The 23,863-nt window shown below is 47.8% G+C and overlaps 1 protein-coding gene and 1 pseudogene across 1 annotated transcript; both read left to right on the top strand.

Moving 5' to 3' along the window:
* Positions 1-1,880: 1,880 nt before the first annotated feature.
* Positions 1,881-4,148, top strand: LOC144107111 (uncharacterized). The gene is made up of 2 exons (XM_077640097.1): positions 1,881-2,166; positions 3,067-4,148. The coding sequence occupies exons 1-2, from the start codon at positions 1,885-1,887 to the stop codon at positions 4,096-4,098; spliced, it is 1,314 nt and encodes a 437-aa protein (XP_077496223.1). The 5' UTR covers positions 1,881-1,884; the 3' UTR covers positions 4,099-4,148.
* Positions 4,149-8,270: 4,122 nt separating this feature from the next.
* Positions 8,271-23,863, top strand: part of LOC144108178 (putative glutamate receptor) — a 16,483-nt pseudogene continuing 890 nt past the window's right edge.

The raw sequence follows: 23,863 nt of genomic DNA, 5'->3' as shown, positions 1-23,863 counted from the left end.
GGCTGCGGTAAGGTAAGTCCAGCCAAAAAATATAAAATTGCAAAATTGTAAGATGCCAAGATAATGGTCCATGCTTTTGATATGTAGCAAAATCTTTCTTTTAAAGTGTTTCCATCGCTCACATGTAATAGCTAAGACTCCCGGAGAAAACCAATGGGCAACGGTTTTGACGATAGCAAAAATGTTTATAGAAAAGAAATTTGACTGCCATGGGGTGATCTGCGCATATATTGATTGCTTAGTGAAATCTTGCATTATATTAAAGAACTGCGCTCATAAACGGTTCCCCGCACATCAATTTTTTTGTCCAGAATTGCTCGGTATAGGGATGCGCAAGTATGTGCAGAATTTCGCATTTTATTGCTGAAATTCCGTACCTGAATAGTGTCCGATGTGGAGTTACTGCCTTATTTCCAGCCCGCCCGTTTGAAATCTTCACTGAAGCCTACCGTATATTGTCCACTAACACAGAGTTTATTTTTTTATTATAAGTGGTGCTGTTTCGACTGTTCACAGCCCACACTCTGGCTCCGACTCGGGCCCTCGTAGTGCTGTTAGTTGTCGGGGAATTTGGCAGGGTCGGCATATTCACTGGCCTCCTGAACATGTGCCGCTCGTTCTTTATGTAGTTCTTCTCTCCTGCCGTCACATGTAGCTGTCATAACGACAAGCGTCGCGTTAAGTAGGCACAGGAGGCGACGAAAACCTCTCAGGTTTCACGGCCACTCTGAGGCGCTACTATTTGAATTCGATCAGCAATGAATGCAAGCCATCTAACAAGGCCACGCTTGTTTCAAGCAGTACGATGCTATGGCCACCGGTGGATAGACAATGAAAAGCTTCGTTTAGACAGGCCCTGCTTGCGAACCATAATCCAGTCGTAAGCCGGATGCTGCCGGAAGCGGAAATCAAAGGGCACGTATTAGTAGAAATAGGATTGTTTTATTATGTTTCTACAGGTGCCCCGACAATATATGCGCAGGTGCCACTGCAATCAATTTGCGTCCTGCACACAGTTCGCCAGCCGACGCGCCTTTTGCAGGCACAGTCCTTATCGTGCGGGTGCCTATAAATCTCTGCCGTTCGCGCTCATACGCTTAGGCACAACGTCTAAGGTCGCATATCGCCAGTTTGGAGAACAGTGCACCCCGGTGGCTTGCTCGTGCCGCAGAAATGCAACACCAATTGACGGTTCGCGTTCAGGCTAAGCTTACACCGCACCAATGTCGCAAAGAAGGCAAAAACCACGCGGGAAACCTAATCTAACCTAACCTAACGGGGCTTGCTTTATTGACGAGAGAAGCAACAGCTCGCAGTCTATAGAGTACTTAAACAAAATAGTGATCGCCGCAAGCTTGCATCATACAGTTGTTGCATCACTTATCCTCGAGGGCTACGAAGCAGACCATAGCCAACTGGAATGACCGGAAAGCCAACTCCAGCCATTTTTTTCTTCCTTGTAGCATGCTATCATGCAGGTGACACTAGCAAAGTAAGATATCATATCTAAACAGTGGAAATTAACTTTCCCGTGAAGAATTCGTGTTCCCCAGCAAAGATTTAAATTTTAATGTCAACATACGTTCCTTGGCGACATTATTACTTCCGACTAAGCGGGTGAGGCGCCCCCTTCGTGCAAAAAACAAAGACAATTCCACATTCGAGCTTCAACACCAGCGGCTCCGGACAGCATTCGAACAGTTTTTCCACATGTCCACAGAAGTCGCTACAGTCTTTTTAGTACGCCGCTCGTGAGCCGAGCACGCGCCGGTTCTTGGAACATTGGTCCCCTGAGGAGCATATTGAAGAACAGCGTTCCAGTCTGACTCTGTGTGCTTCTACTGCTGTACTCAGCGGCCATTCACGCCCATAGTTGACAGTACTATGTCGGACACCACATATCGTCTATGCGGTTTCGCCACTGGCGTCGACTGGAGACCCGTCGTCTTCAGCGAACGACTGCCTGGAAGTCGGCTGTGCGCCCTTTGCGGCTTCGTGCCAGTCAAAATGGCCGCCCTGCCCTGTGCGCACCTGCTGTGCGAGTCCTGCTTCGACGGCTGTGTTGATAGCGACCACTACGCCTGCCCCATGGACAAGACGACCTTCCAGACGCGCGAGAACGTCACCTGGACCTCGCCTCCACGCGAGAACCTGGCACAACTGCAGGTACGTTCGACTTGTAATGAAGGGCACCCCGCCGTGCTCGCAGACAGTGCGACCGGCTGAAACAACAGCGCAGCCATTTCACCTGTATGTCACTTAAATGGCAGAGCTGGGCATTGTCAAGGCTGGTCGAATGCAATAATACGTGTTCCTGTCGTGTTTTGACCGAAGCTGTTTACACAGCCTCGCTTCCGTTTGAGGAAAAGTGAAATTAGTTCTGAAAAAAAGAAAGGACACAGTCAATGCTCACTTATCGGCGGACACCTCAACAACGCCGTGAAAGAAGGGAGGAAGAAGGGAACGAGAGACGAAAAAGAGAGGAGAGCAAAACATGTAATGCGAAGGCAAGACAACAGCTGGACATTAAGGTCAACGGAGTGGATTCCAAGAAAAGGCAAGCGCAGCAGGGAGCGGCAGACAGTTAGGTGGGTGGATGAGAATGAGAAGTTTGCGGGGATACGGTGGCCGCAGCCGGCAAGGGACATGGTTAATTGGAGAGACACGGGAGAGGCCTTTGGCCTGCAGGGGGCGTAGCCAGGCCGATGGTGATGATGATGACGACGATGAAGAGTGGAAAAGTGCGAAAAATTTGGACACCTTTGGGATTTTACATGCACATGTGGACGGCGAAGAAGCCCGGATGCGTCGCTTCTGTCACGTGACTAGCGCCATGGGGAAAAAGCGGTTTCTGTCGACGTCATTCTGCGCACTTGCGAGGTGCAGTTAACGCAGCTCCACTGTGGAAAGTTTCCCGCTTTATGATTGGGGCTTTATGCAAACTCATACTCTGCCACATAAATTGTTTTGGTCCCCAATGAATTTTTTTCATGCACAGGCTCATTGAGCGTTTCCAGGAAGAGTACAGCTAACGCTTTACTAGTCTTGTCCTTGTTCTCGCCGAAGGTTCGTTGCTGGAACTCACAGCACGGCTGTGACTTCGCGGGTCCCGCCGAGGACCTCCTGGAGCACTACGAGAAGCACTGCGCCTTCCACGTCACCCAATGCCCCCGCTGCCGCGACACCGTGCTGCGCAAGAACCTGCCGAGGCATTACATCGCCGGGTGCACCGCAGTCATCGCTTCCTCGCAGGGAGGTGCCAGCAAGGACACAGCCGTCACCGTCCCTCTGACGTCTGAAGTGGTCGTCACCGACGAGGCGCCTTACGCGTACAAGGACGTCCTGGCGATGGTACAGGGCGGTGTGGACCAGTTGGTTGAGACGCTCCTCAGCATCGGCTCAAAGTTCATGGACCACGCAGAGCCCGACCAGTCTGGAGCGAAAAGAACTGGCACATCCTTAACCATGAGCAGTGTACTGGAGGCGTGCAACGAGGCGACGGCGGCGCTGACGCAGGGCTTCTGCAACTTGAAGCAGTCCCTGCCTCCCGAAGTGGCACGTGCCCTTCCCTCGTCACTGGAAGACGCTCTCGCCAGTGCCGGTCAGCGAATCCTGCCCGCGGCGCCCCTGGTGGCAGCTCTGCGAGAGTTTACGACTTCCGGTGGTAGCTCCACCGCAGGGCTCGTAGTGCTCACTTTGTTTTGCCACCCGTGGGACGAAGGTACCACAGGCTCGAGGACCCAGTTTGTGAGCGCCTTCCCCGTTCACATCGGTGAGACTCCAACTGGCGTATACGTCACGTGCTTCATATCGAGGCACGCAGATTTCGCGGCCGTTTATGCCAAGTCGACCCCGTCAGCCGAGTGGGGCCTGCCAGACGTGTTCCTGCTTCGTCCAGGAGATCGCGTGTCGCCGGCGTTGAGGGGTTGGGTAATGAAGGGCGCGGTGGAGCAGAGCCCGGAGTGGCGTTTCAGCCATGACGACTACATACTGCGCTGCCTTTACGACTTCAGGTCCCGCGATTGCAGAAAGACGTTTGATGGACGGACTCAGATAGACTTCGTTCTTCAACTGAGGCGGAAGGCGGTGACCACATGAATAGCAGATCCCTTTGAATTTCGAAAGCTGCTTCTATCAAAAAACGTGCACTGAGGGGCCCTTCAAGATTTGAAATGAAGAGCCTTTAATAAACAGATCACTTCCTGATCCTCGACGTTAAGTGAATATTGACAAGTGTGCTTTTTGTAACCATCAAGCTTTAGAAAGTATTTAGTGGCCAAAAATGAGAGCTTACATTTTGGCGGAGATAATGGCAATGCGTCGCAGCTTTTTGTTGTCATTATAAACATAATCTACCCACTACATATGCATGTGCATTACATAAAATAGATCAAAGAAAAATCAGGCATCTCGTACGTCGAATAGCGTTCCTCCTAAGATATTCCTGGTTTCGTTAAACGCAAAACGATATTAAACGTGGCTTTTCTTTTTTTCGTACTACTCTGTACCTCAGCAGCCTTCTGTAATGTTTTGCTTCTGAATAACAATGCGAAAGTTAGATTATGCTAGGTGTATAGGTCAACTTTCCAAAAATTATTTACATAGCGCGTTCGAAGTAGAAACATTCTTCTCTGAAACAACCTGTCAAGCATGACGGACGTCATTTCTAATAAAAGAAAATAACTGATTATGCTAATTGACAAACTCGCTGCTTACCTTATAATTGAACACATTTTGGTGGTTTGTGTGAAAGGGGAGTTGCCATGACGAAGACGATGCCATATCACATCTTCAAGAAGATAAACATTTATTTAAAGCTCGGCGACGCTAGGAAATCCGGCGCTTATTTCCGCAGAAAACCGAAACTAAGCGCATGACATGCGGCGGGAGCTCGTTGCAAGAGCAACGTTCGCTGATGACGTGGCGTCCAATTCTAATTACCTGCACTATTGTACCAAGACATGCACATTCGTTTGCACGGAGGTTTGGTGCAGGGAAAAAGCGGCAATGGTGTGGTGATGGAGGCGAGACACAAAAGGCGCATGTGTGCTGTGCGATGTCAGCGCACGTTAAAGATCCCCAGGTAGCCGAAATTATTCCGGAGCCCTCCACTGCGGCCCCTCCTTCTTCCTTTCTTCTTTCAGTTCCTCCTTTGTCCCTTTTCTTTCGGCGCGGTTCGGGGGAGGGGAGGGTGTATGTGAGGAAGTTACTGCGCCATTTACTTTCCTCAAAACCAATTTTCATTTTCATTTTATTTTTAAGAGCGACAGAGCAAAGAAAGCGCATGCCATGGTACACTATTGCAGGCAGTCCAGAATGTGCACTGTAGGCACTACAGCACGCGATCAGCGGACGTCACGCTTGCAACCAACTTCCGGAGCACCTGATGAATAATAATAATAATTGGTTTTAGGGGGAAAGGAAATGGCGCAGTATCTGTCTCATATATCGTTGGACACCTAAATCGCGTCATAAGGGAAGGGATAAAGGAGGGAGTGAAGGAAGAAAGGAAGAGAGAGGTGCCGTAGTGGAGGGCTCCGGAATAATTTCGACCACCTGGGGATCTTTAACGTGCACTGACATCGCACAACACACGGGCGCCTTAGCGTTTTTTCCTCCATAAAAACGCAGCCGCCGCGGTCGGGTTCGAACCCGGGAACTCCGGATCAATAGTCGAGCGCCCTAACCACTGAGCCACCGCGGCGGGTCAGCACCTGATGCGCTGTTTCGGTTATGTGCAGTATAGAGGGCATTTCCGCGCGCTGCAGAGCTCTAGGGAATGAATTTTTCCTCTTTTCAAAAACTGATATGAAACCACCTTCCAGCTGTCCACTCCCCTCAACCGCCAGACTGCGCTAATTAAAAAGATGATTAAAAAAGTAAAGGTACCTATTTAATTAGGACGATTTTTTAATAACTCTATAATCTTCAGAACTTTATGAAACGTCTGCTGAAACACCTGGTATGTCATTTCAGTTACAGAGTGCCATATTTTATATGCTGCATGCCCACTGTTGTTAGAGGGTTGTGTAAGCCTTAAATGCTGCATCTGGCCCTATGTACGACCGATGTGCGACCTATATGCGACCTGTGTAACTCCATTTGTAAATCGACTTAGGGAAATGCTAAATCTCACACAGAAAATTTTTGTTCCCCGAGCACAAGCCACCGCCCAATATAATCATCAGGTCTTCAAAAAAAAAAAACTTACACCACCACTGTAAAGTGCTTGAAAGAATATTCACAGAGAAAACAGCATCGCATACACGTTCGCGAATGTATGTACGAAAATCCGCAACAGACTACAAATCCCCGCCCGACTTCCTTGCATGTATAGATTAACCCTGCCCTACATGAACCAATTGACAATGATAGCTCAAAAGCAGGAAGCACCTACATGGAAAGCGTTCCAGAAGGACAATGCATGTTCAGTGAAGCGAGGGTGGGGAATGGCACGCCAGAATATAAGTAACCTGCCGCCCATGACAAACCCTAACCTCATATCGGAATAAGGTGCAGAGAAGGCCCTGTGGCAACCCTCCGCTCCGCAACAAAATTTCTTCAGACAGTCTGTCTTTTTCTATAAAGTCTATAGACTGTCATAGACAAACCCTAAAGAACAGTCTATAGGCAATACAAATCCCACAGACAGTCTATAGACAATCTATAGATTTATGGCCGTACACTTTTATTAGACTGTCTATAGATAGTCTATAGACAGTTTATATAGACTATCAATTAAGAAAAAGAAATATCTATAAGACGGAAATAGTCTATATTAAGTCTATAGACTGTCGTAGACCATTTTTATAAGTATTATATGACCGCTGTGAGTTTTATAACAGTAGCGTTTGCGCGCGTCGGTTATTTGACTACGGACCTACTGGTATGCTCCGAGCTTCTTTCTATTTGTGCTAGAGGGCACGTAGTGTTACGTTTGTTGATTTACTTTCATCGCCGCAGTGCAGCTCTACACATGTGCTCAAGGGGGTCATTCTTGCCTCCCATTTCGCCATTAACACCGTCTGCAGGTAATTACTTGCACAAGAAAAGTATAGCGGGAAAAGAAATCAAGTCATCCACGGTTTTGCTAATCTTTATTTTGTTTTGGAGAAGGAAAAGGCAAGGGGGCGAATATTCACATGCGCCTAATGTCCCTCGGCGTTCTCGTGGTATCGGCATGTGGTGATTAATAGCCGCAGCTCGAAGTGTCATTAGGGAGCGTAATTTGGCGTCTGGCGTTTGACTGATGCCTGCCGCGCTCCAATATAAGGCAGAACGTATCTGCCTTTTGTCCCATCAGCCCAGACCACTTCTGTGTCTGAATAAAGATTAAAGACCGAATCGTGTGTGGCTGCCACACATAGCTTGCTTCAGCGGCACAGACTAAGGTAACCGCGGAGTGCGCTTGTGAAGTACGGCCAGTCGGGAGTGATCACGGGTCAGTGCGATTCTATTAGCTGTCCAAAGCCTGCATGAATAATGACCGGAAGCGTCGAGGTGCCCCTGCCGCGTTTCGGTTCGGTCAATTCTTCCGCAATCGCCGGGTCACCTCACATCGTTAACCGATTCTTCCTTGTTGTCAGCTGCGGCGAACATGGCCGGGATAACGGCAGACATTTTTTTTATTTTTGTGTTTTTTTGGGGCTTCAGTTCGTGGAAGATCAGCGGCGTCACATGGCAACGCAGCCAGCCCGCCCCGACGGTTACAGACACAACCGCAATAAAAACCTCGCCGCATTTAGTGTGCAGTCAATATGACCATATGCGTCGTTATTCAATGATTGTAAGCCATATGTGCTCATGATTTGAGGGCTGCCGGGCTTGGTGAGCCCGAATCACCCCCAAACGGCCACACGTTGAATGCGATCGAGCGGAATACTGTTTTTTTTTTTCAAACATTTTGTTTTTTTTTCTTGACCGTCAAAAGCGTGCTACGCAGTCAGAAATGGATGCCATTGGTCGACCCCATATCTCTCGGTGCTCCATTGGCCGCGTTTTGCGTCACATGATTGGGCCTCCACCGCCTGATTGGTCAGCCCGAGCTGAATGAGAGATGGCTGCAACCCGAACACGGCAGGGAGAATATGTATTTATGCATTATGCGCCGGTGTGGTGCACAGGCGAAGAGTTGTATCCGGCCTGCAGCGAAGTATTGGAAGGACTCGTAAGCCATATCCGCCGCTCGTGAATCCCTGCTGCGTTTAGGAAGCTGCATTAATATCAACTTCTCGACGAACCCAGGCGTTTCTCTCGATTCCGCTGACGCAATGCGCGTCACTGTGTACCCGAAAATGCTTAGAGTCTCAATAATACCGGTAAGTTTTCCTTAATTCATGAAACAAATTTTGAGGGGGCATAACGACTTTGGAGAATTTTCATTGTTTCTCAGTGTCGATTGTGCAATCAGCAGTAGTGTTTAATTTCACGCTAGGGTGTTCGCTATAGACTACACATGAGTATCCTTTGTTTGCGCAAACGGCGCGACTCAGTTTTCTTTTTGGATAAGCGTTTACTTTGCGCGAGCAAATTTGCATAGAACTGGATGAGTTAGCAGTGTTTCAAAAAAGCATCAGTCAACAACATAGAGTTGTAGGACTCAATGACCTAAAGCAGAACACTGGCAACGGAGCACCATTTATCTGTTTTTTTTTATACTACGAAATTTTGATAAAAATATGCAGTAAGCTATTTTCCTGGTCTAATGAGACCGTACTCAACTATTACGGTATCTTAGGATAAAGCTCTCGCGGAAAGAACGTGAGTTACTCCAAGAAATTTTTCTACCAATACTTATGAGTTACTTGTAGTTTACATACAGTTCATCTATAATACGTAGCAGTGCTTCTATTCTCTATACTCGCCTCAAGTGCACGGTCACCGTCACTGTCACCGTCTTGATCTTACGCAGAGGCTAAAACGCTGTAAGCGCTTCGTGTCTGCCTGTTGAAAGAATGTGCAACTGTGAAAGAGCCTGATTAATGTAAATAAAGAACGAGTTCTCTGAAACGTACTCAAAAATGCTATTGCGCTATTGTCTCAAGACCTGCCGGCGCTTTTCTACCGTCAAATGTCTTCAACGGTTCAGCTCGTCATGTTAGTTGCATTTAAAGTGAGGATGGGGAGAAACTAAAGGTGGCCTAGATCGATGTAATAACGTTTGTACTGACAAATAAGCAACTTTTATTCGAATCAGAGTCCTTCTCAACGAAAAAGAAGCGCAGTAAGTGAGACAGGTATTGCTCTCATAGGCCGCTTCCATAACTTGACCGCTATTACATACAGGGGTATTGTTTTTCGCAGGGAAGAAAAAACGGAGTAAACCCCGCCTTAATATTAACCTAACTTTTGCTTAAAAACTGCCAATCTACTAGCTTACGCAAGGAAGAGCTAAGAAAAAATAAGTTCAAAATAAAGCACCAGACTAATGATCTTAATGCCGTCAATAATTTTACGAGTGTACAGTTAGAGTGGCGAGGTAGAAGAATAAATTTGTTAGTAATGAAGTGCTTTTGCTTCTGAAACACTGTCAGGGAGGTCACGAAAGGCTCAGCTTATCGGCTTTTACTGAAAACAAAAGTTCGATGTAGCTGTGTTTAGAGCTTCTTTCAGCAGTTCGAATCGTCATGCTCCTTCAATTCGAACAGCCTCCTTTGGTATGGGCGCCTAAAGCTATTCGCATGCGCAGTACAAGCCGCACACAACGATGGTTCTTGGCCTGGACGGCGAGTACCTCCTCTCCGGACCCCTGGGAAACATCTTCAACTCCCTGGTGCAGGTCTTGCGCTTCAAGTGAGATACAGCCTTCAGTGGCCACCCAGCCCCGGTTACCCTTGGTAGAAACTGCGATCGCATACTTGATTACACCGAGGGCAGTGTCCGACGCACTAACACACCTTAGCCGGCTAATACAACTCTCCAAAAGGCTCGTATACCATCCCCGCACTCCGCGTGCTGCTCCACTAGATGTCAAGTTGCTACATCTATACGGTACCTTCGTTATAACCTGTTATAACGAAGTTGAAAGAGTAAAGCGGTTACTTCGTTATAGCCGTAGTTTCGTTATAGCCCGTGCTGACCGAGCTTCCGAGGGGAACCATCATTCTTTCGTTATATCCATTAGTTTGTTATAAGGAGGTTCGATTGTACATGTAGAACCCCGATCCTCCCAGTCCTGAAAAGCGGTTCCGTCCTTCGGAGTCTTCATGCGCCCCCGAATCAGGCACAGATCCGTACTTCCCTTCAGCACCTTTCTAGCGAAAATTTTTAAGATCTTCTAAATTGTAACGGCTGAAAAAGCCATATGGAAGACAGCCTCAACCCTTCTAGAGACCGGAAAAAATGGTCTCACGTAGCGGTGGCAACGCCATGAACAACAGACCAGAAGACTGGTGGAGAATCCAAACTGTTTACCAGGCTGAGTTGCACCCACAGAGAACTGAACAACTCGGCGACGGCAATAGCAGCAAATGTGTTAGACAGACATCGAAAAACAGAATCACTGGCGCTTTCGGCCGCCGTAAATTTAAAACTGCTGTAGAACTTTCGAGATAAGGCGCAGTATAGCACTTAGCACAATCTAGAATAACATAAAAGCAGATGCACGCAGATGCAATAGTTCCATACAAGTCTGGTTTCATCTCGCGTCAAAAGCAAAGCAATAAAGTCGTGTGCCAAAGGCTTTAAACATAAAGAAAAGCAACCATTGCAAACCTTACAGCTAATGGTATCAAGGAAGGCCTCACTCGGAAGGTTCAGCAGACATGCATAGGACAGGCAGGGGCCTCATGAGGATGTACCATGTGTGAAGATCTAGGTAAAAATGAATGCGGGCGCTTATTTAAACTTTAACTCATGTGCACTAAGCTAACCTAGAGATCACATGCATCGCGCAGAGGGGTCGGGAAGTTTTTTTTTACTTTAATATTAATTTTCGGGTTTTTAAATGACTTGTGACTTCAAGTCAGTTGCTGATTTGGAGGTGCCAAAGCAAGAGGGAGACTGGGGGACTGAGTTTTAGGCAGTTGAATTATCGGCTACTATAGTTGCTTGTGACTCATGCAAAGATGAGGTTTCTATATAGGGACATCGTTATACAGAGAACTTAGGTTGTAGCACATAGACTTAGCTTTCTACGTCACCTCCCTGGAGAGAAAAAAAGTTAGTTCGCGAGCGGTAGTTTTCTTAATTACCACAGAAAAAAAACGATCATAGTTATTACAGTTATCCCTCTCGCTACAGAATACTGCACCAAAACGCGAGCCACACAGCTGATTCCGTCGAATAATCAGAAGAAACAGAGCCCCAAAGAATCCAATCATTTTCATAATCCTCATTCCCATCCGATTTCTGCCCTCTGGACGACAAAGGCGTCTTTCTTGGCGATGTGCACTCTCACAACTCTAGCTGGGTCCACTTTACCTATCCGAATTCCATAACCCCACAGCTACCACCCTAAATGCTCACCCTTCACTACCACAACCCGCCACTGCCACCCCCGACTTCCCCTAGTGTCTCTTGGTATCCACTTTGTCATTTTATAGAGGTTCAATCTGCAAATCGCATGTCTTGCCCGGGTCCACGTCCCGTTCTTGACGTTTTTGACCGGCAGCACATCAGTCGGGGCCTAAAGCCGAACATGGATGGACAATTGTGCAGTTACACTATCGGCGTGCCTCGTGAACTGACAACAGGAAGCCCGCAGGCTGACGGCTCCTGGACGGGGTCCATGGGTATGCTGCACCGAAACGTGAGTGCCACTTCCTGCATTTGATTGCAGCTTCCCAGCGGGCGTGCTCGACCACGGCACACTTACGTTTTTCTAATGAGAAGACAGTCTACAAAAAGATGCACATAACAAATAAAGTGCAGTTCCCCTTGACCCGCTTTGTGAGTGCGACTAAGGTGACTGAGGCCGCCTCCCCAAGGCGTCCCCGTAGTGATCCTTGGCTACATTGCAAAAAAAGAAAAAAATGAAAACGAAGGAGTAAAAGAGCTAGCCCGACTTCCCTGAGTCAACGCACGCAAGCTTTGTAATAACTAAGAGCAGGTGATGGCTCAAAATGGCACCGGCAATGGCTGCCAGGACGGAGAGTGAAGCCACCAGGTGGATTTGATTTAACAGAGGCTAGAACCAGACCAAAAGTCTCAACTCCGCTCCGTTTTATAACTTCGCATGGCCGGAAGTTGAGGATGACTATGCGATTATATACAAGACTGAGCTTGAGTGGTAACCTCGAAGGCAGCGCAACTCTGTTCGTACGGAGTCTTCGATTCAGTAAAGAGTGCTTCTACCGTGACACCAGAGCTCCCCAGACAACGGCCTAATTTAAATAACTATTGTCACGTGGTAGTAAAACGACAGCGAAAAGGCGTCGAGAAGCATCTCTTTATTGGGCTGGCTAGCGCTCACAAAGAACTGAATAACTCGGCGGCGCTCTCGGCCACGCTCAGTTTAAAGCTTGCTGAGAACCTTCGAGATAAGGCCCCAAAGCCAGCTGTCATAATTTCTAACATTGTAGAAGCAGTTCCGTGTGGCTGCGATCATTGGAGATAAACCTCTTACATATAGTGTCACAAACGAAGCGATTGACTCGTGGCAGCGGCTTTGAGCATGAAAAAAAGGAGCCACCGTCTGGAAGACGAAGTAATGAACGTTACTGTTTCGTTTACTAGATGAAGAAAGCGGAGAAGAACGCGCCGCTCGTCTCGAGAAACGGAATGTAATACCCTTTTAAACGGTGTGGATTGCCACCATGCTCGGCTACGCGTGCACGCACGCCGCCTAGCGCCACCTATCAGAGAAGTTACGATGATCGTCAACCCATTGTCGAGTTGCACCCCCTCAAGATACGTCCCAAATGGGATTTGCTTTATTGGAAGGGTCAAGGTGGGCCTAGAATTCGGCTTGCGGTGCGATATGGTAGCGCTTCAATTAGTAATTGCATGTATACAATGTTTACCTATTATTTAATTGTGGTTTTATTCCTATAACACAATCCATAGGTTTTATTTGCCTACCAAATTCGGTATAGAACTGTCCCCGGATGGTTGCCAGTTGTTGTCGGAGTCTATATAGCGGAACGAATGTATGTATTTATAACTGTCCGTTAACGAGACAGTTTTCCTGCCCGTTTTAGGATATTTTTTGGTGAGAGGTGGGGGGGGGGGATGTATCCGCCATATTGGCCTGTGACGTCATCAATGGCACACGGCAGGCGGTTGTTTCTACAATGCTATTGTAGATGACGCTACAAGTCTCAATGCGAGATGCGCTGTTTTCTAGTTGCAGCCACAGATGGCGCTTTGATCTCAGGGTGGTAGGAGACCAATATAAATCTCGAAATGTGACGAATAGTTGCTGCCACATGTGGCGCTGTGATCAAGAATCGTAGCAGACCCCACGAAATCTGGAAACGCGATGAGTAAGTGCTAACGCTCTTAAAACAAAGAACGAAGCGACAGATGTCTCTGAAAGGAGGCTCTCCATCCATTGGTGTCGACCGATTTTCATGACGTCACGGTTAATTCGCGGTTAATCTCCTGTTACAAGCGATGTTTAGAAATTACGCGCTAATAAACTGGGCGGCACTGGATGTGATAGCATTCGAGCGTCCTTCATGTCACTCAGTGGTCGCTCGCGTAAGTGGCTTTTCTTCTGCAGTCTTTAGTGCGCTTCGTCTGCACGTTTCGCTAACTCGTCTTGCATACGCCAGCATCTACACAACACTATGGTGCTCATTGTTTGGCCCTGAATTGCTATCGTATAAAGAAATATCGCCTTCCCGGATCCACCCACAAGTGCTTGGACATCTACCATCCGTCGTTCATGCGTCGCTCACAGCTACCGTATGTATAAGACCTCGGCCAAGATTTATTAGAGAACCTTATGCAAATGAACCTCATGTTTCGTGAGGTTCAACAGCAGATTAAAGGGAAGCTGAAGAGCTGTACCAAAAAACTGAGTTCAAATTGCCAATTGAGAGCGTGTTTTCTCCTCCTCAACACGCATACCATCCTCAGAGTTGGCGCCTGCACCAGCGCTCTAGGAATTACCAGACAACAAGCTCTTTTCTGCGTTGCACTAGTGGTCGTCCTGGCAACAAACTCCGTTACTGTGTCTTTGAAGTCAGGAGGCGTTTTGACCTTATCGGTACCCACTCACTAAGTGCAGCTGCCGGTTGTCCTCGCATGCGGCGCAGGAGAGCGACCTGGCCATGGGCCCTTTCTTCCCGGCCACCGAGCGGCTGGAGATCGCGCAGCCTTCGGCCGTCTTCTACCTGGAAGAGCTGCGCATCCTGGCCGGTCGCACAACGGCGCAGGAGAGCAGTGTGTTTGGATACGTTCTGGCCTTCGACTGGATGGTGAGCGGGCGCAGGCAACCGTCCTTGCTGTCTCTGTCAAAACTGGCTTCTATTGACAGGAACTCCGTGCAGTGCCCCTCGATAGGCACTGAAACTCACTTGGACGTGCTGTGGACGTTTAGGACATCCAAGGGACATTCAGTGGAAATCCAGTGCCCATGGGAACACTTCCTTTGCAGTCTTCGCGGATCGCGCTTGAACTGCAGCCGCCGCGCGAGTAGGGCTCGCAAGGCCGACGTCATACCAGCGTTTGTGACGTTTGGGCTGCGTTATATTTTTAGCCGATATTTATTTTCTGCTAGAAACTTTGGGCGCCAGGAAGGTAAATCCATAACTGCGTCAAAGACGCTGCCGAAGTACCCAGGGGGAAATGCCCCAGCAAAAGACGCGAATGCTGGCGCTGGATTCTTTGCTTTCAAGTGCTGCCTGACTTAAACCCTTACCGCATATCGTAAAATATAAGATACGCTTCATGTTTCTTATCCGAAGAAGTTGTGAACAGTCAGAAAATAGGTCTTGCTTATTTGGGATCACACTGGGCACTGTCTAGCAGCCATACACGCAGTAACTTAATCTTCCGGAGGACTTCTCCGGTGGTTTTATTTTCAAACGTGCGTGGAGGTAAGGTCCCGTCTACCTTGCAGAAATTCGACAGGTAAAGAAAATATTCTGCTAAAAATAAGTTGATGCAGCATTATAAAAATACAATCAGGTAGATACCTGTTTGTCATTCTGTGAGAAGCTCTGAGATGCGACAAGCCTTCAGGTTGCGTTCTGAGAGAGGCATTAACTTGCGTTTCACATGACACATTGTGCAGTTATGGCTAATATTGTCACTCTGTTGCATTCCGTAATTTGAACGGCAGAAAGGGGATTCCGGGCAGTATATTGGTTTGACACAGTTTTACGCGTTCATAATATGACACGCCCTTCTTAACTGAGCACTTTTCTTAATTAAAGTGGTGATAGAAGTCTTACACATTTTGCGGCATAACCGGAAGTAGGGCCTTATACCAATCGCGCAGATGGTGATAGGAGCAGCGCTAGTAGTCTGACCAAGGACGTGGAAGACGGAGGAAGGAATCATTAAGCCTGGGGACACCATCATTATCATTTCCCCTTTTTCCTGATGAAACGAATGCGCTGTATGCCGTCCACCTGTACTCTGGCGAATACTGTTTCGACTTAGATGAGTAATGGGACCCTGTTTGAAAACACCGCACCAGCTCCAAGGGGTAGCATTGATAGCGCTTTGCGACAATTGCCAGGTATGCAGTGGTACGCGATTTTTTTTTTTCACTCGAATGCCATTCTGTGAGCAGAGGGATAACAATTCGTACTTGAAAAAATGATAAGGCCGCGTGTGGTGAGGACCTAAGAGCATTAGCAAAGAACAAATTAAACAACTCCTCGTAGAAATAAGTTCGGCATTTGATATCAGAGCCACCACTTGAGCAAAGCGGTGATAGAACCAGTATTGTTAATGCTTGCGATGTCGCCCCAGGTGTGGATGTTCCTCGGAGTGGCCCTGGTGATCGTGTCACTCATCACCGCCCTGTTCAACTCGATGCACGCTGCGAAACTGGGGCGACGGTACTCCTACCTGGGCTTCGTCAGCGACGCCATCTGGCAGTACCTAGAGAACCTCTTCTTCGAAGGTGACTAACTTAAAGCTTTCTGCGTTGGTTCTAGTATCGGAGTGGCTCTACCAAATTATCAGGGCTCAAACGTTGAATGAATCAGGTGCAAAAGTTGTAGGGCCATTACGCCAGCGGGCCACTACTGAACCTGCACGCCACTCGATGTTTCACAGTGGACTGCGATTATTTACCAGAGCGCAGACGATAAAATATTTGTGAAGCCACCTAAGAACAGACAAGCCAACTAAAAGGCTTGGTAATTATTGACCCTCAAGCGAACAATGCCTTGGCACTTTCTTGCTTTCTGTGAGGGGCGTGGCTGCAACAACAGTCGAGGATAACTGATTGATTGATTGATTGATTGATTGATTGATTGAAAGCACCTTAATGGGCCATGGAAGGTTCGTGGAACCCTGAATGGGCTACCTAGTATGGCATCCCAGAGCGTGTGCTACCACGTGGGTCCTTTGGACCAGCCCGTTATTCTGGTCAGGGTCCACCAAAGAAGAGATGTTACGCTCTTAACTCGTCAGCACATCAGGGTTCACCCAATACCGAAGAATATACATCTAATTATAACATCGAAAGAAAAAAAGCGACAACACAAAGCATGACGCAGGGATTGGACAACCACTCCAACGCCCTTTATGTAGATGCTGCTGGAACAACTCAAGGAAAAATGATCATTACGGTTACGACTCCCATAGGAACGCCGGTTGCCATCACTTCGGTGTGCATGTCAGAGCCGAGAGACTTTCGCAGATTCTAGCTTTGATGGTGCGCGGGTATTTCCCTGCTCATATAAGCTTCGAAAACTTGTTTACATGTCCGAAATATATGTTTTTCGTAGAAAAACAGACATCATTCGGCATTGTATAACACTCTTCTGAATGATGAGAAATCATACCCAACAATTGTGGACAAAAGCGGCTTTGAGCGGGAAACCCTTTATGAAAGCAGTTTTTTTTTTCATATATTGTAAGATTTCACCGTGGCAATCAATATATCCGCAGATCTCCCGTCGGCAGGCTTGAAATCTTTTCCTATAAACGTTTTTGCTATCGCCAAAAGCGTTCCCCGTTGTTTTTCTATGCCAGTCTTAACTACTTGGTGCGAGCCATAGAAACACTCTAAAAGAAAGATTTTGCGAAGCATAGGAAGAATGTACCATTACTTTCAATGTTTCTATACCAGTACCTTACGGTTTCCCAGTATTAAAAATTTCTGACCAAGAATGTTGAGCATGGAGCAATAACGTGTTGCTCTGCTTCCCCGCAGCAATGACCAGTAGTCAAGTGATTCAGACCTGGGCGCTTTGGGCTGGGAAATCTCGTGACGAGGAAGGAACGCAAGCACCACTGATGTCAGTGACCTAGTTTTCCGCCAGGAGAACGAGGAAAACCGCCCGGAAGCTAATTTTTCTCAGGCACGAATTTTCGTTACACTTTTTCGGATTTAAACGAGACCTGAGGACTTATTTTGATTGATTATTCATTCTTGTTCCTCCTTTTCATTGGTTAGCGCTTCCACTAAAAAATACAACAATTTTTTTCGTCACACGAAATGTATTCTAGTAGTATTTCAGAACTCGGACCTGTAAAAACAGAAATTGCCATTACGGCGCGGTTCAGGTGTCCAACGAATATGAGACAGATACTGCGCCATTTCCTTTCCCCAAAAACCAATTATTATTATTATTATCAGGACAGCACCTTCTGCAGAATCCGCCTTTTTCACAAGCCCGCTAACCACTATACCTGGGGATCTTTAACGTGCACTGACATCGCACAGCACAAGGCGCCCGTGTGCTGTGCGATGTCAGTGCACGTTAAAGATCCCCAGGTGGTCGAAATTATTCCGGAGCCCTCCACTACGGCACCTCTCTCTTCCTTCCTTCTTTCACTCCCTCCTTTACCTTTCCCTTACGGCGTGGTTCAGGTGTCCAACGATATATGAGACCGATACTGCGCCATTTCCTTTCCCCCAAAACCAATTATTATTATTATTATTAGCCCGCTCTTCGCGTGCACGCCTATTCTCCTCCAGTTCCATTGGTTTAAAATAAAACTGCCGGCTCCTACTGCGCATGCGCAATTTATGTTAAAGACAGGGGCATGCGACAGATGGCGTCAGCCGTCAGGCACACACACGCGCCGCGAACACTTCGCAGGCGCAGCTGGGTTCTCGTGGAACCAGATCGCGCCTGCGTTTCCCGAGCGCGCTTGTTTTCAACCAGTAGCAGAACGAATTTTCGCCACCCCCTAGAGGGCGCCACGTCTTGTGAAAAACTGAGATCACTGCCGTGACCCGCATTGGAGAAATGCGAAAGCATTGCGTTGCTTCTATGTATTGGCATGCAGTGACGTCATGGAACGTTCTAGAACGCGTGTTTTTTTCCACGATACCAGTACGCGTTTCATGACGTCGTCGCGTGACGTCCAGACGCTATGTCGGCGTCCGTGGCTGTTGTGACGTCCAGATGTTATGTCGACGTCCGTGGCAATTCTGACGTCTAAATGCGATTTTCGTGCTTAATTAAATAACTACTTACAACTCATCCACCAAGTTTTTCCCACGGCAAGATCTCATCGCGCACTATCTAACACACTCAAACTTTTGCCCATTTATCGTTACAGAACGGCGCAATCGTGCGGGCAAGTTTTGCGGGCACTAAACACGGGACATAGCCTAGCAATACTCTTACATTAAAAAGGCGGATTGCGCTGTCGCCTGTCGTTTCCGCCAGAACTGGCTTCCTCGCGAGAACAGCGACCACTTCATATTACAAAATAAATACTGACGTTCCTACAGGACGAGAGAAGACTTTAGGTGCATACAGTACTCACAATTTTTGGAGGGGGCTAGAGCGAGCAAACACGGACGTTGGAGGAACGCAGGGCGAGTGATAGCTTGCAAGTGAAAAAAACAGGAAACGAAATTACGTGCTTGAGGAATCAAACGCTCGTGACCAGCTGTTCACTGATTTGAGGGGCGGCCAGATAGCAAGGTAAACTGAACTAAGATAACTACAGTAAGATAACACCGTCCCTATCTTTTTTTTTCAAACAGCAATACCGACGAGATTTGTCAACATTTAGTAACATTGATCATTTTTGCAGCAAAAGAGCCGACGTGTCACTGACTCACTTATCGCTTCCCAACTTATCAAGGAACGACGCCTCAAGAAGATCCTTTGCAAGCTGCCCTTTAGAGCGGCCAAGAACTTAAGTTTTCCCGATAAGCGGGTGACAATGGCAAATTAAACAGTGCTTAGGGTTAGTTGGGGCTGATTTGGAAGAGGCAGAATGCTCCCTTCAACGTTCATCAGCCGCAAATAACAACCTGCCTAAGCACTTTAATTTGCCACTGTCACCCACTTTTCGGGAAAACTAAATTTCTTGGCCGCTCTAAAGGGCACCTTGCAAGGAAGCTTCTTGAGGCGTCGTTCTTTGATAAGTTGGGAAGCGATAAGTGAGTCAGTGACACGTCGGCTCTTTTGCTACAAAAATGATCAATGTTACTAAATGCTGACTAATCTCTTTGGTCTTGCTGTTATATGGTGTTGCGTGGTGCTTCCGGTTTTTCTGTGCACATTTAATTGTTTTTTTTGCCCTATGTTATCTCCGTTCAGTTGGCCTCGTTATCTAGCCGCCTCCTCAAATCAGTGAACGGCATGGCATGCCCGTTTGATTCCTCGAGCACGTAATTTTGTTCCCAATTCTTTCAGCTCCTCCCACCTCCTTGTTTTCCCGCACTGGCCCCCTCCAAAATCATGACTCACCATCTGGCCCAAACTTTCTCTTTGCTATAACACCCACTTTTTCGTTATTTTTGACCGGGCTGTCTTGGATAAAGCAACCGGCAACTGTCATTTTTGCTTTGCTGTCATGATCTCAAGTTGTAAGCACGAAAGTGTGAAAGTCAGAAAAAAGAACGAGGAAACTAATCGTTACAAAATGTGACCTTGCGCACCCACCCGCCACTGCGTATTAAGCGTCGGCGCAGGCTCCCACGCTGGGCGGCGAGCGTCTGCTGAGCGCCGCCTGGTGGCTGGCGGCGCTGGTGCTGATGAACGCCTTCTGCGGCCACATGCGGGCCTGCCTCATGATCAAGTCCGAGGTGGAGAAGATCGAGAGCGCCCGCCAGCTGGGGTGCGCAAGCCGCACACGCTGCCCCACATGTGGCTGGGCACCTCTTACGTCGCCATGGTTGCTGTGAGTGACACTTGATACCCCTTGGGACGGCCGGTAACTGCGACCCTCAGGAATCCCTATGGAGATGATACAGCCCCTAACCCTAACGGCCACAAATGGGGAATATAGTTGGAGCTGAAATTCAAAAATTCAGTACCGGGAGATAAGGGCTGGGCATCCTTCGAAGCGCGGGAAGCTAAGAGTTAAATACTATACGAAGAACGCCTGAGGAAATTGGACGAAAACAGGTGGGCAGCTAAGGTATTTAAATACCTGTACAGAAAGAGCGTTGATTCACAATGGCGGAAAAGAACTAGGAAGCTAACCAGTAAATGTGCCAGACATTCAACTACGCGTTAAAATCGCGGAAGGTAAAAATTGGATATATTCAATGGAAAAGAGCATAGTGTAGAACTATGTCGATACTGGAAACAGTAGATCAGGAAAGAAGCGTTTTATAACTCAAGGCAGTGCCCTACTATTTGAATCTAGGTCAGGATGTCTTACAACGCGCAGCTATACAAAGAAATTTAGAAAATAACACATGGGCTGTGTGCGAAATATCTGTAGGAACAATAGAACACCTCATACTAAAATGTAATGGTATCCATCCCGATGTCGATGCAGGCACATTCACTCTTCCTGAGGCCTTAGGGTTTAGAGATAACGATGGTCATGTAAATAAATCTGAGGTGGAAATTAGCAAAAAGAGATTGGAAGATTGGTGGCTCAAAAGCAGAGAGGTGACATAAGGTTAAATGTTTAGGAAGACGTATTTAAAGAAAATTGCCAATTTTAATGACTTACAAAATAGGTAAACAAAAATAGAAAAAAAGCTGAACATAGTGGCAACTGCCATCAGCCGGTTTCCAAGGGGACGCTCCTACCTTCCATCCATCCATCCAGCCCTTGTGCTACTGCATGTTAATGAACCCCAGGTGGTCGAAGTCCGGAGTCCTCCACTACGGCGTCTCTAATAGTCTAGGGGCAGCACAGGAACTTAAAACCCGACATGCCACAGAACAAATTGCCAGACCAAAGATGTCGCAAAGGCAAATATTCTCGCTCACCGTCGGCACCTGACTCCCAAAATGAAATGCTTCCCAATTCGCTTGTCTTCTTGCTTCCTCCTGGAAATACGCAGCTCCCACAAAGACCTCACTCGTCCGGAAGCCAGTATGCATGGCGAAACGTGCAAGCCCATACAATACCAAACTTAGTTCGGTACAATAATATCTGGCCCGCGCAATACACAACCAATGCGTATATGCCCGGCCTGCGGAGAGATTTCAGACATCCTCCACATGGCTTGGAACTTCCCCAAGCAACGTACAGCGTACAGTGTACAGGAACTCAGCCATCAGCACTGGGAGGCGAAGCTGGCTCACAAAAAACTTCCCCTTCAGCGCCAGCTGATCGGTTCGGCCTGGAGGGTCAATGGTTTTCTGAACCTGGGTTAACCACCCGCGTAATTCATCATCATCACCATCAGCCTTACTACACCCACTGCAGGGCAAAGGCCTCTCCCATCTCTCTCCAATTAACCCTGTCCTTTGCCAGCTGCGCCCATCCTATGCCAGCAAACTTCCTAATCTCATCCGCCCACCTAACCTTCTGCCGCCCCCTGCTACGCTTGCCTTCTCTTGGAATCCACTCCGTTACCCTTAAGGACCAACGGTTATCTTGCCTTCGCAGTACATGCCCTGCCCAAGCCCGTTTCTTCCTCTTGATTTCGACTAGGATGTCTATTCAACTAGAAATTACTTTATATTAATATAAAGTTTACACACACACACACACACACTCTCTCTCTCCTAGAGTGCTTGGCTTCACTCGGGCTCAGCTCACGACTAAGGGCATTAGCGGAGCAAGCGCTCTTTTTCGCTGAGCTTTAGTACTGGCCTCGAATAAAGTATTTTCCTGCTCCTGCTTACATTCTCGTGTATATAGTGGTCGTCCGAATTTCTGTCCGTCAGCTGTAAGCCACGACAAATCAAACTGGGGCACAGCCATTGTCGGTATGAGGGATACAAACCTCAAAATTCCCGCGACATTACATCCGGAAGCTTACAGGAACGACTTTAATTTTGCTTGTATTAGTTTCATGCTAATAAAATATGGTTTACTTTGGTTTATGGGGTTTAACGTCCCAAAGCGAATCAAGGTATGAGGGACGCCGTAGTGAAGGTTTCCGGAAATTTCCCCCACCTGGGGTTCTTTAACGTGCACTGACATCGCACAGTACACGGGCCTCTAGAATTTCGCCTCCATCGAAATTCTACCGCCGCGGGCGGGGCCGAACCCGCGTCTTTCGGGTCAGCAGCCGAGCGCCATAACCACTCAGCCACCGCGGTGGTGCTCATGTTAATATTATGAGCCACAGTTACCTGAGTAAGATGCGTCCATAAAATACTCCGCTGCTCCCGGAATTCGCGCTCGACGATAAGCCACTTATATATAACACATGAACAAAGAATTTTTTTTTTTGCGCCGCTGACAATTTCGAATGATTTTTGTTACATTTTAATCGCGCAGTAGGTGATTTTCCCCGAATTTTCGAAAGCTCGGGATTACAACTTTGACATTTATCGACTGAAACTAACTGGCATCGAACAGCCGCCGCGGTGCTGAGTGGTTATGGTGCTCGGCTGCTGGCCCGAAAGAGGCGGGTTTGATCCCGGCCGCGGCGGTCTAATTTCGATGAAGGCGAAATTCTAGAGGCCCGTGTACTGTGCGATGTCAGTGCACGTTAAAGAACCCCAGGTGGTCGAAATTCCCGGAGCCCTTCACTACGGCGCCTCTAATAGCCTGAGTCGCTTTGGGACGTTAAACCCCCCAAACAAACCAAACTAACTCGCATCGAAGCTTCGCTTTAGACACTCTTACTCTTGCACTCTTATATAGGCCTAATTTGTACGACTTGTATTGAAAAGGACGCATTCAAAAATTCTTACATTACACAGAACTACAACAAACACGGGAGAGGCATTCCATTCATTTTTACCTCGTCTGTTTTAGTCCTCGTCCGGTAACCGGCTTTGCATTAACTGGCTACCCACTGTGTCTGCCACATTGTATGACCGGTGGCCTGAGCGGCTTAATCCCCAGCGGCCGCTCTCGTATACCGCAGCATTCGACGAATCCCGAGCTCCGCCACATCGGCCGCGTGGTCCGCGACCGGAGCACGGCAGTGCCGGCGTCCGTGCTCTACGGCCAGCCGCTCCTGCAGCGAGTGGTGCAGGGTCGCGCAGCAGTGATCAGCGACGGCTCCTCCCTCGTCTTCCGCGTGTCGTCCGTGTGCCAGTCGTTCAAAGGGGCCGAGTTCTACCTGGCCCGCGAGGGACTGGTCTCCCACCCTCTCAACAGCTTCGCCCGCAAGGACATCGACCCGATGCTCTTCAGGGACATCAACAAGGTGTACGTCCACCACACGGGGGAGCGTAGTTCCTGGAGGTCCCCTCCAGCTTAGCAGTACTTCTTGAGCTATTGGTCTTTTGCGTCTTTCTAAATGGAAGCTGCACGAACAAGAAATGTCCTATGTGTATGGTTATGATAACCGCAACAATAAAGCTCTAACTCTAGAGAAAAGTATATGACAGCTTTAATTATCTTGACAGCAATAATCTATGAGGCGGAAACATTGAGGCTAGCGTAAAGGGTTAAACTT

The sequence above is a fragment of the Amblyomma americanum genome, chromosome 10 (genome assembly GCF_052857255.1).
Source record: "Amblyomma americanum isolate KBUSLIRL-KWMA chromosome 10, ASM5285725v1, whole genome shotgun sequence".
Lineage (NCBI taxonomy): Eukaryota > Metazoa > Arthropoda > Arachnida > Ixodida > Ixodidae > Amblyomma > Amblyomma americanum.
Note: the sequence above shows the minus strand (reverse complement) of the source record. Positions and strands in the feature narration are given on the sequence as shown.

Bases quoted from the DNA above. Each gene is read 5' to 3' on its own strand.
- LOC144107111 (XM_077640097.1), top strand. From the start codon at position 1,885: ATGTCGGACACCACATATCGTCTATGCGGTTTCGCCACTGGCGTCGAC. The intron at 2,167-3,066 runs GTACGTTCGACT...TTCTCGCCGAAG, and splicing joins AGAACCTGGCACAACTGCAG to GTTCGTTGCTGGAACTCACA.